General features: G+C 37.8%; 1 protein-coding gene across 5 annotated transcripts in view; it reads right to left on the bottom strand.

Moving 5' to 3' along the window:
* Positions 1–3,315: 3,315 nt before the first annotated feature.
* Positions 3,316–12,721, bottom strand: part of LOC140480570 (tyrosine-protein phosphatase non-receptor type 3-like) — a 220,608-nt gene continuing 211,202 nt past the window's right edge. For all 5 annotated transcript variants that reach the window (XM_072575577.1, XM_072575574.1, XM_072575576.1 and 2 more), the window contains 2 exons: positions 11,942–12,077; positions 3,316–6,843 (listed from right to left, as the gene is read on the bottom strand). In XM_072575577.1, coding sequence (XP_072431678.1) covers positions 6,754–6,843; positions 11,942–12,077 — 226 coding nt within the window. In that variant the 3' untranslated portion in view covers positions 3,316–6,753. The remainder of the gene's footprint in view (positions 6,844–11,941; positions 12,078–12,721) is intronic.

Consider the following 12,721-nt stretch of genomic DNA (forward strand, 5'->3'; position numbering starts at 1 on the left):
CAAATTAAAAACAGAAGAACCTAAAACAAAATCCATCAGATAACAAACAGTATTTAAAATCTCAGTGTACAATATAATAGAATAACCAAAACAGACAATTTAACATATTGAAGAAAGAAAAATATACTATGTTCCAGTGTCAAAAGTATTATTTTCAAAAGACGAAAAAGTGGTTACTATTCTTAAACTATGGACAAAAAGGACAATAGTGCCAAATTGGCCATTCTCAAGAGAAAGTTAAACTGATCATAAATTTATTGCTTGAACTTACTGCAAATTGTATGATCTATTTAACAAATAAAGTGATTATTTCATTGGGTTTGGCTACCAAACAATTCAGTCTTCAGTCTAGTTCAGTTCACTGGTGTACACAAATAACAATACTAGTATCAGGTTCCATTACTGCCAGTGTTACATTTACAACAAATGAAATCATAACAAGTGAGAATAATTATTTGCAGAAGTTTGTTCTTGAAATTAATTTAATAATTTTATTAAGATTTAGGAAACTCTCATATAAAGTTGTACTTTAAAGACATTCGTAGTACATGGCAGCAAATTAACTGAATAAATCTGATTGAATTGACAAATATCTGCTAGATGACTGAGGTTTCTTTCTAAAGCATTTCTTTAAATTCTTAAATTATATTATACAAAGATTTTGTTCTGTATTGCTCATTGGTCGAAGTGAAATAAGGCACAGAATGCATCAGAAATATAATGTCTCAAAATAAATCAAAATTATTCTATTGCAAAACATTATGGGCAATCACGGAACACTGGAACTTAGAAACCAAATAAAATCTAGGAAAAACAGAATAAATAATCTAAATGACACAAGCTAGGCACATTTACAGATATTCATGCACTGGAATAATTTCACATGTCGGCTGAGATACTGAAAGTGCACCAAAAGACAATGTTAATACAAAACACTGAAATCTGAGTTATTTAAAAACTGAGTTGCAAGCTTACTGTGGCGTTAGATTCCCAGAAATATTCATCGGACAGCTCCTGTTTAGTCATCGGGAAGTACACTTTTAGCAGGATCAATGCAGATTTTAATTTTATGAATGAACCCGTTTTTACAAAAACGTGAACAAGCTGTTTTGCTCACAAATTTATGGTAGAAGAGTCAAGTACCAAATTACCTGGCCACTTGGCACATCAATTAAAGTTCAAAATAGACTGGGTAAGTAACTGTCAGTACAACAAGTTATTGTGTTAGTCCTATTGGATAATTAAAATACAGCAATGACATACAGCTCAATGCAGGTTTGACTTTTACTCATTTGTACTTTTGAACAAATAAGTTTCACCTTGTGGAAAAGAAATAACAATGGCTCATGCCTTGATCCTCTCATGCTGCTCGCTCCAAATTTTAAAGTAATGTATACTACAAGCCATAAATAAGTGAAATTTACTTATTTAAACAATTCAGCTTTATGAAGTTTTATTGCATGTACTAAGAGCAAACCAAAATATAAAATTAAATTAAGCTCTTAAAATTCAGTTAATAATATTTTCATTCAGTTCCATGAACAAGATAAAATGTAATCATCACATAAATCTCCGGAGCGAAACACAATTCTGGATTTTACTTTTTTTGGTAACCCTGAGCAAAACATGAATGCGATTTATGCCTACACTGTACTGACATGAATTACTCCGTGGTAGCATTTTTCTCATTTTGTATTCCTCGTGGGGTGCCTTGTTCACCAGAAGCCCTGTAATTATATGTTGATGTCTCTGGATTATGGCTTTAGCCCAGCTTTTGTTTTAGCAACCAAAGATGCTATCATTGAGCCAAGGCTAAAAGATTTGGAACAATATGCCGAGCACAAATTTAAATGTTCATATACACTTTCTGGTGGACAAAATTCTACACTGAAATACAAAGTCAAAAAATTCCATCGTACATAAGAAAAGGATTTACTGTGCGCAAGTTGCACTGTTTCAACTAGTCGTAATGAAGAAGTCAAGTCCATATTTTTCCTTGAGAGCAAATGAAATGTAAATCACACTCATGCATTTTATGTCTTATTGTAGAGATGAAATATGTATACTTAATTCATAAACTAGATCTTGAACATTATATGCCCAGTACTGTAAAATTCATCATACAAATTGCACCTCCACTTAATCTTGTATGATTTATAAACCTGATGAGTGATTTATGCATATAATATAGATTATGAGACCAACTTTTGTACAAGTCTGATATTTAACATTTTCTGAAAAATGGTAGTTGGCAGTATATGGAACTAATACTGAAATAACAAAACTAAAATTAATTTATAGTTTGCATTTAAAGATTGTGTTGTAAAAGTTATCATCATAAAGGAACACATATTAGGAACAGACCTCATTAACTTTGACTTATGCAATTATTGTCTGGCAGTAAGCTAAACTACGATCTTTGGAAATTATCTCCAGCATGCAGAAAGGCATCAGACACCAGATTTGGACATGAGGATCGAAAAGATTTCAGGCATTAAGCACTGCCTGAAAGGTTAGGAGCTCCTGCTCCTCCTGGTCTATAAGAAATGCAATAAAATATACTTACCTTCTGGAACCATCATCACTTTCACTTGGTATAGGAGAGCCTGATTTACATAAATTAATGAAGTGCCCTACTTCCCTGTGCTAGGGCTCTCTCATTTGTTGTTAGACACTGGCAAATGGCAGCACAACTGTACTTGTCATGTAGGGAGAAGCAGCCACATTGCACAATGCTAGAAAATATTTTACCCTTCTTCGAACCATTAAAGGGTAAATTGGGAGGAAATTAGTCCTGCAGCCATTGTATGAGATACTGCTTACTGCCTTATGTTCACAATTATAAGGTTTGAAACTTGCAGTCAAGCACACATTTCCTGTATTAGAAGTGTTTCAGAAGGGTTAAATTGACAGTATGAAAGTATAAGACTAATAATCTGTGTTCATGTGCCTAATGTGATTTTATCTACTGTTTGGGGAGACTTGCTAGACTGTTGTATGCATTAGACAATAGGCTGTACTGACACAATGACCTTAATACTATTTCCTCCTAACTTCCCCCCTCAATGACTGGCAGAGGGGTAAAATATTTTTTAAGCAATGTGCAATATGACACCTTCTCCCTATGTGACAAGTACAGTTGTGCTGCCATTTGTTCTGCAATGGCTAGCAATAAACGAAAGTGCCTAACACAGAGAGGATATGACATTTCATTAATTTATTTGATTTAGGCTCTCAAAGACCAATTGGGAGTGAAAAAAGAAATGGTTTCAGAAGGTAAGTATGTTTTATCACATTTCTTACAGAAGAGGAGGAGCAGGAGCTCCCAGCCTTTCATACACTCCCTAATGCCTGCCTCTTTTTCGATTGTCATGTTCACAAATTGAAAATACATTACAACCAACATGGATTTCTTTCGTGGGGCCTTTCAACTAATGCAGAGTGCAGGACTATTGTAGAGGGACCAGTAATAAAAGATCTCTGTACATCAAAATTAATTGTCAGTTCAGCTGCTGTAGATTGCATTGACGTCAGTAAAAGAAAATGTGAATTGCAATATTCAACTTAAGACCTGCAGATTAATCATTGATCATTTTCAAGATTAATCATCCCCTTCATACCTCACCTTTGTTTTTAACAATATTCTCAGAAGCCAGAAATATGTAGATGCATGTAGATTTTAAAATAACTTATTTTCTTTACAGATACATATATAAATATAAATGCATGTCTGATAGATCATCTTGGAAGCACAGAATCAGGAGGCAGCTACTTGGCCCATTGTGCCCTTGTCAGTGCATTGTAAAGTTATCCAGTCAGTCTCATTTGCCATTGATCTGATAAATGTCATTTTTAAGTCTACATGCAATTTCCTTTTTTAATGTCATTCATGAATCAGTTTGCACCAAACTCTCTAGTGGTGCATTCTGGATCATAATTCACTCTATATAAAGAGACAAACTCCTCTGGCTGTTTCACCAGACATCTTAAAGCTATGACTGATTTATCATTTATTACAATGTTACAGCACAGTAAAAGGACACACAATTCATCAAGTTTACACATGTGCATTTCTCCATACAACCTACATGATCTAATCCCACTTCTTGCTCACTTCTTTCTATTTAATATTTCTCTTCTTCAAACAAGTACCTCATTCTAAAACAACAAGTTTTAGGAGAGTATTCTACTTGGTATGAGAGATATAAACTTCTCAATCTTTGTAAGTGTTTCCTAACTTCACTCCTCTTGATGCCATTAGTCTAATATTATAATACACCTGATAGTCCCAGACAGTGGCTGGGGAAAGAGTGACAAGCATTGATCCTGAAAAGGAGAGAAATAGTAAAATCAATTTGGGGCAATCAGATGGCAGTAAATCACTTTGTCCAATTGGTTTCATGTTAGTGTTGCTATCACACCACATTTCAGACAGGCTTGTAGAGGAAATTTCACAATAGCTGCAGCTTAAGGAGAAATGATAGCATTGGAATCGACAAGGTTATGTATTATAAAATGAACATGCTGCTCAATTTAAAAGCACATGTCCTGAAATATAACAGCAGCAATTTTACATCTATTTAAGTTTTTAACATGTGCAAGTAAACAACACCAACTGAAGCAAACGCCATATAGGTAAGGGTATACAAGGGCAAATGAGTGACTTCTGCAGAGTAATGCACCTTTACCATCTCCACTGACCCATACCCAGAGCAAATCACAAGAACAATATTGCACAAAGTGGTATTTCTGCAAATTACAACACTTGGCACAGGACTTTGGACTGGTGAGACAGCACTGAACAGTATAAGACTTTGGTTCTTTTGGCAGGTAGATGGTGTCAAATTACATGAAACGTTGCTCAGTACAGCATACCTTCAGTTATACCTATACTTAGACGAATTATTTGTTTGATGTGTCAAAAAGTTGTTTTAATTGGCACTAATCCCACAGTGAAATAATCATACTTTCATAACAATACTGGTTTATTCTATTACGTTGTATAGTAATTACAATTCAATAACAAAAGAATGAAATTTTAAAATTGTTGGAACAATGAGAAAAACAAACTGCTTTTCCTTTACCAACTGTATAAAAGGTGTTTCATGGAATAGTTTCATTGTGGTACAAATATAATAAAATCTTCTGCATCCCATCCATTTAATACCTCTCTTCCTTCTTTGGTTGAGGAAGAGATGTTAGGCTGGCCAGAAACATTTAACATGTCCACAAATTTCTGTCTGACTGGCTGCAAGAAAGTCTGATTTGAATCGGACAAACTTGTGCATCCTCTTAACAATACAACTTCAACAGAAGTGCTGTGAGCTGGAGCAATTCATCACACAGTGAGCCTAGTTACAAAATTAACTAAATGTGAATGTAAAATGAAGTTGTACAAAATTAAAGCACATAGGTGAAAATCTCTCAAAATCTGAAATTTCTTTCATGTGGTACCACATTAAAAATTCAGTGCGATGTACTATTTTGCGCTGAACTAAACTATTCTCGATCCTATTGGATTGTAGTGTATCCCAGAAACTAAAAACACTCGACAAATAACACAGAAAGACAAGCCAGGTTAGTGTCTCTCACTGCAGCAAAGGAAGTGGACTATTTAGATTATTCCAAATTATTAATTTACTACGGTTTATTGTATCCACATTTTGAACGTTCAAAAATACAATATATAAAACATTTGATTCAGCCTGAATAACCTAACATTCTGATATTTGGCAAATTGAACCATCTTTCGTTTACTTGCTCCTTCTTTTTGCCAAAAGTCCCCGACTTTGTGGCTTTGCACTAATTTCGTGAAATTGTTGGGGACTGATTCCATGACATTTTCCCCTCAGTCTGAATGTAACCAGAGCTCCATTCTATGGCCTAAAAACTAGTTGAGAAGTATAATGTCCTATGAGGACAGACAGGTCCGAACACCAAGTGAAAGCTGGGATTCAAAATTGGGAGCTCGACTAAATTAAATACCAAGTTATCCTATTTTACATGATTCGCAATAAAGGATCACATGCACTGCAGCGTGTGTGTTGCACTTCTTGATTCCTTACTTAAAATGTATGAAAAATTCATTAAACGTTAATCGAATCAGAAGGGTCGAATATGTGACTTCACCAACTGTGCATACCAACATTCACACAGTTAAACAGTATTGTCCTACAGTATAGAAAGCTGGAGTGATTTCCAATTAAAATCTGCTCTGAGTTCATGGAATAGAGATGTTTATAACCTGTGAATGAGGTGACATTTAAGTAATAAATAATCCTAAACAATCAGAAGTTAAGCGTTTTCAACCAATAACCATTAGGTGATTAAATGAAGGGGGAAAAAAAGTTAGCAGCATTAACCAGAACCATTAAATTGTTTCCATTGCATTACTGGGCTTTAAACAAGCTCACTGCTATATGTTGTGTCATGGACTAAATTTTAACTGCCATCAGCTTTTTTAATTTCAAAGGCATCCTGGTCCTCAGCAGTTTCTTGAAAAGATACGTCAGAATGACAAAATTAATAACTTGAAACACAGGACAATATCATAAAATGTGGTGCCCATTTAACAAAGATTTACAGATATATTCCTTATTTAACCATCGGTGTAACGTGTTAGTCGTCAGATGTGCTCAATCGTCAAGCGGCTTTCTTTCAGACTTACGGAGCAGGCCAAGCACTGAGATGTGTACTACATTTTCAGATTTGTTTCAATGTGTAGAAATTAGTCAACATTCTCCGACACCGGTACTAACTTGCAGCCTGGCATGCTTCCAACGGGTGAATTAAACCTTCCTCATATACACGTAGGATGGCTTCACATACAAATTTGTATTGACTCTGAAAAAATTAAATCTCACTTAAAATGTGATTCCATTAACTCAAACTGGAACAAACATGATATCAATTGGCTATGACAAAGAATTATACAATAATTTTGCACGAAAGAACAACATCAGTTCATACCTTGTTGTTCAAAGATTATACACTACCCATGACATGACCAATGGCTTCCAACACTCACAAAGAATAGCCACAAAATCTGAAGCACTTCTAGGAAGCTCTTTATTAAGCATTTGTTAAGGAATGACAAGTTTTTCTTTTGATCTGTTTTTCTCTTGGAAAATCAAAGTAAAACAAAAGGATACTTGGGAGGTTTATGAAAACAGGGATGGAGATGGCAATGTACTGAGGTATGAAGACAGTAAGTAAAATTAATGAAAAGATAATCATTACACGTGGAGCAAAGAAAATGAGGAAGACTTGAAAATGTAGCGTGCACATATGTTCTGCAAAACATTTGGAGATCTTTGTAATGGTTGAGGTCACAGTAGCCCAAATATCCCGAGGATCAGTAATCACAGTCAGATTACTAATTCACACTATTTTGTCTCCCGGTTAATACTGAGCTCTGCAGTTCTAGTCAGATGTTCCAATTAAAGCAACACAGTTCCCTTGTAATGCAGGATAGCTTGGGGTGGTGGTGGTTGGTGGCGGGGGTGGGGGTCGGGGGGATAGTGTTGGAAGTCAAACCATAACCTCATCTATGGCAGTATGCTGTGTTCTGAGATTTGAGTATCCAACAGCACAGCCAGATACTATGACAGGGTGGGTTGTCAGGTATCAGAGTGGGGTAGGGGTGTGGGAGGACTGTTGCGGCAGTATGAATTGTATTGGGTTGGAACTGGTTGGAGGGACTGTTATTAGGGTTCCTGTGGGTGTAAGGGGTCAGGGAGGTGTACTTTGGCAGAGCACGGGGGGTAGTGATAATTTGGGACTGGATTTAATAGTCATCTAGTATTTAGACTAGGTTTCTTGGTTAGCTACAAACGGAAGCAGAACCCAACAAATCTCCACTATGAACAGATTCTTTTGAACAGTGCTAAATTGGGGAAATTGTCCATTGGAACCTTCTACTTCTCAGTCAATTTCCACAGCCTCTGCTGTGTCCGGGATTCTGCTTTGTCCCAACATGCAACTCTCCTTTTTCCAGCTTTCTGGCCATAAGAACATTGAGGTTAAGTGATCTGAAGGTTAGGATAAAAAATTTTAAATCAATCTTCTGGAATTTTTTGAGGATGTAACTCTGAAGATGGACGAGGGAGATCCAGTAGATGTAGTGTACCTGGACTTTCAGAAAGCCTTTGATAAAGTCCCACACAGGAGGTTAGTGAGCAAAATTAGGGCGCATGGTATTGGGGGCAAAGTACTAACTTGGATTGAAAATTGGTTGGCTGATAGGAAACAAAGAGTAGTGATAAACAGCCCCATTTCGGAATGGCAGGCAGTGACCAGTGGGGTACCACAGGGATCAGTGCTGGGATCACAGCTTTTTACAATATATATTAGTGATATAAAAGATGGTATTAGTAATAACATTAGCAAATTTGCTGATGATACTAAGCTGGGTGGCAGGGTGAAATGTGAGGAGGATGTTAGGAGATTACAGGGTGACCTGGACAGGTTAGGTGCATGGTCAGATGCATGGCAGATGCAGTTTAATGTGGATAAATATATGGTTATCCACTTTGGTGGCAAGAACAGGAAAGCAGATTACTACCTAAATGGAATCAATTTAAGTAAAGGGGCAGTACAAAGTGATCTGGGTCTTCTTGTACACCAGTCAATGAAGGTAAGCATGCAGGTACAGCAGGTAGTGAAGATGGCTAATAGCATGCTGGCCTTCATAACAAGAGGATTGAGTATAGAAGCAAAGAGGTTCTTCTGCAGCTGTACAGGGCCCTGGTGAGACCACACCTGGAGTACTGTGTGCAATTCTGGTTTCCAAATTTGAGCAAAAACATTCTGGCTATTGAGGGAGTGCAGCGTAGGTTCACGAGGTCAATTCCTGGAATGGCAGGACTACCTTATGCTGAAAGACTAGAGCGACTTGTATACTCGAGTTTAGAAGACTGAGAGGGGATCTGATTGAGACATATAAGCTTATTAAAGGATTGGACACTCTGGAGGCAGGAAACATGTTCCCACTGATGGGTGAGTGCCAAACCAGAGGACTCAGTTTAAAAATACGGGGTAGACCATTTAGGACAGAGATGAGGAGAAACTTCTTCACCCAGAGAGTGGTGGCTGTGTGGAATGTTCTGTCCCAGAGGGCAGTGGAGACCAAGTCTCTGGATTCATTTAAGAAAGAGTTGGATAGAGCTCTCAAGAATAGTGGAATCAAGGGTTATGGAGATAAGGCAGGAACAGGATACTGATTAAGGATGATCAGCCATGATCATATTGAATGGTGGTGCATGCTCAAAGGGCAGAATGGCCTACTCCTGCACCTATTATCTAATTAACAGAAGATGTAATTTTCTGACTTTGTGCCTCCAGTATGGAATTTCTCTACCAAGAACGATAATGGGAGATTCTGGTGCAAACTGCACATTATTTTATTTGCTTGCCATGCGATTTGGCTGTAACGTGATTGTAAATTGGGGAACAATTTTTTTAAAACATGAACTCCCATTGGCTATTACAGGATTCCATCCCCGGTTACGTCAAGTCTGCTCTAGGTATTTACTTGCAGCAAAAGAGGTTGGATGACATGGCAGATTTTTCTAATCTTGTTGTTGATGTTTTCAAGGATGTTTTTTAGAAATTATTACAGGAGAAAAGATTTGGATTTCAAGATTTTTCTCGTTCTGGACAATGCACCAAGCCATTCTCCCACCATTGATGTTTTCAGAAAGTTCACCAAAGTGCTATTTCTACCTCTGAACACAACCTCTCTCATTCAATCTGTGAACCAGGATGCAATAGCAGCTTTTAAAACTTATTATTTAAAGCGCATATTCAGGAAGCTGTTGCAGCTACTGATGGGGATAATGAGGACGGTGGTCTTCAATTTTGGAAGAATTTTAACATTAAGAATGCTATTGACATCACTGTGGATGCCTTGGGGTGATGTCAGTAAGGATTGGTTGCATGCAGTTTGGCAGAAACTTCTCCCAGATTTTCTTCATGATTTTAAAAGCATTGAACTGTCAGGGGAGCTTCTAGCAATCAAAGAACATTGTGTCGTTCTTGCAAACCAAGTTGGGTTTGAAAATGTGCAGGCTGATCTACAACAACTTGTTGCTGGGGGGTATAGTGAAGCTAGAGATGAAGTAGTAGTTATCCAGGATGCAGCACCATGAGAACTTTCCATTTCTCTTTTGTCTTCTATCCCGAGGGAAGTTGAGCAGCAGTTGCAGATCTTAGAAGACAATGACTACAATACCGAACACAGCACAACTGCAGTTTGTGGCGTTAGGTCTTATCTGGAATACTATGAACAACTTCTTTATGAAAAAAGATAGATAATAATGCAGCAAAAACTAGATGCCTTTTTTAAGCCAACCCCCTAGGAAACAGTCTGAGGACAACTAACCACAGCCATCCACTTCGTCTTAACCCTGCACCTGAAAGTAATGATGATGCTGATGACCCTCAGCCCCTGTTTTACTACAGTACTGTAAGTCAGAGAACATCTCTGTTCGGCATACATCACCCAATCTCACTACCCTGTGGCCACTTCAACTCCCCTTCCTACTCCCCCAATGATGTGCAAATCCTGGGCCTCCTCCACTGCCAAATCAAAGCCACCTGCCAACAGGAGTAAGGACACCTCATCTTCTGCCTTGGGATCCTACAACCACACAGCATCAACACTGACTTTATCAGTTTCCAAATCTCCCCACCCCATCTTAGATTCCAACCCTCCAACTTGGTACCACCCTCTTGACCTGAACATCTTCCTTCCCACTTATCTGCTCCAACCCTTCCCCACCAACCCCCCCAAGCAACCTATCACCCCCCCCAACCTGCATTCATCCATCTACCTTAGCCCCCAGCTCCACTTCCACCCCCCATTTATCTCTCAGCCCATTTCCCATTCATGATGAGGGGCTAATGCCTGAAACAGTGATTCTCCTGGTCCTTGGGTTCTGCCTGACCTGCCATGCATTTTCCAGTGCCATGCTCTTTGAGTCTGACTCTCCAGCATCTGCAGGTCTCATTTTCTCCTGATACTATATAACTCAGCAAATTCAAGAACCCCGTAATGTGTTAAATTTATTATATTATTTCATTAAAATATGTGATTTTAACATCATATGTGTCAGGCTAACTACTGTTTTTGTTACAACTTTTACTGATTTGTTTTTGGTGTTTGCCCAATCTCTGTTTTTCCCTTAGATCGCTTTATTTCTATTGTGCGATTTTCTATAACATGAGGTTGCACGAGGATGCAACTACTGGGTTACAGCAGAACAGTCTGGATGCACTTTTGGTGAGTGAGCTTCCTATGAAGGTAGTTAACCAGTAAGGTTTGGTAGAGATAAATAAGTAAGGACTTGAAAACCTGTGTATGTGAAAATATGGGCTCTGACATTCAAGTCAGTCTTCGAAGCTGTGCAAGAGCAGTATCAGAAAAATAGTAGTTTAGGGGATAACAAGATTTAGTTTAGATAGCAGTAGGAAGACGTAGAGCCAGACTTGCAGTGTCACCTGACTATGTTCTGACAGAAACTGTGCATTCCAGAATTCAAGATGGTGCATAAGATTGAAGAGGCTTGATTTAGTATTCTGTCAGAAAATGAAAATTACAAAGCATTGTCCAACTGAAATCAAAATTACAGTCTACTGTTGCCATATAAGGTTAGGAAGTAAGTTTACTATTTCCAGAAAACAGGAGACTATATCTGCATAGATTTCACACATCTCAAAACAACTTACAATTGCAACTGATGAAGGCACAGAAAATGATATTTTGCTCACTGTCTCAGTCAGGGAATAATGCAGGATATTGATGGAAAATAAAGAAAATAATCTGGGAAATAGGAGGATAAAAGATTGGCCAAAACCATAAAACAGTCCTGTTTCTTTTAGGATTTTGAAAATTAATTACAATAAATGGCTTCATTTTTTTCACACATTATCAAAATCTTACCGACGTCTGTACCATCATGGCACGCTGGTTTCGCATTGTTCTAACAATATCCAGTGGGTATACAGGTTGGCTGTTTTCAATTAAACACATTGCCGTTTCCATAGCAATAAGGACACCAGTTCGACCAATTCCAGCACTGAAAATAAATCAGCAAAGAAATAAAACCAACTGCAGATGAAAGACAAAACAATTAATATTGACAAGCCTTAAGTATAACTCAATTACTTCAATAAAAAGTGACTTGAATTAGATCTATAATAATAGTGATCCACATTATTAAAAAATTTGTAAGACTTAACGCACTATAAAGCCTTAAAGTGGTTGTATTTGTCACTGATGACAATGTTAGGCTCTACACGTGCCACAATTGCATATGCACACGTGTCCAACTTAAATACAGGCAGCCTGAGGGTTCTACATAGGCTCCATTCTGAAGTCCATTTTACACACTTTGAAACATAATGCAGGGAAATGTAAAGCAGCTATTCCTAAGTACAGGAAATGACTATGTTGGGTGTTAAAAATTACAGGAGAAAGTGAGGACTGCAGATGCTGGAGATCAGAGTCGAGAGTGTGTTGCTGGGAAAGGACAGCAGGTCAGGCAGCATCCGAGGAGCAGGAGAATCAATGTTTAGGGCATTACCTAAACTACACCTCCTCCCCCACCCTACCTCCTGTAAAAATGCCATCCCTTATTCCCAATTCCTCCGCCTCTGCCGCATCTGTTCTCAGGATGACCAATTCCATCTCAGAAAGTCCCAGATGGCCTCCTTCTTCCAT

Source organism: Chiloscyllium punctatum, chromosome 8 (genome assembly GCF_047496795.1).
Source record: "Chiloscyllium punctatum isolate Juve2018m chromosome 8, sChiPun1.3, whole genome shotgun sequence".
Lineage (NCBI taxonomy): Eukaryota > Metazoa > Chordata > Chondrichthyes > Orectolobiformes > Hemiscylliidae > Chiloscyllium > Chiloscyllium punctatum.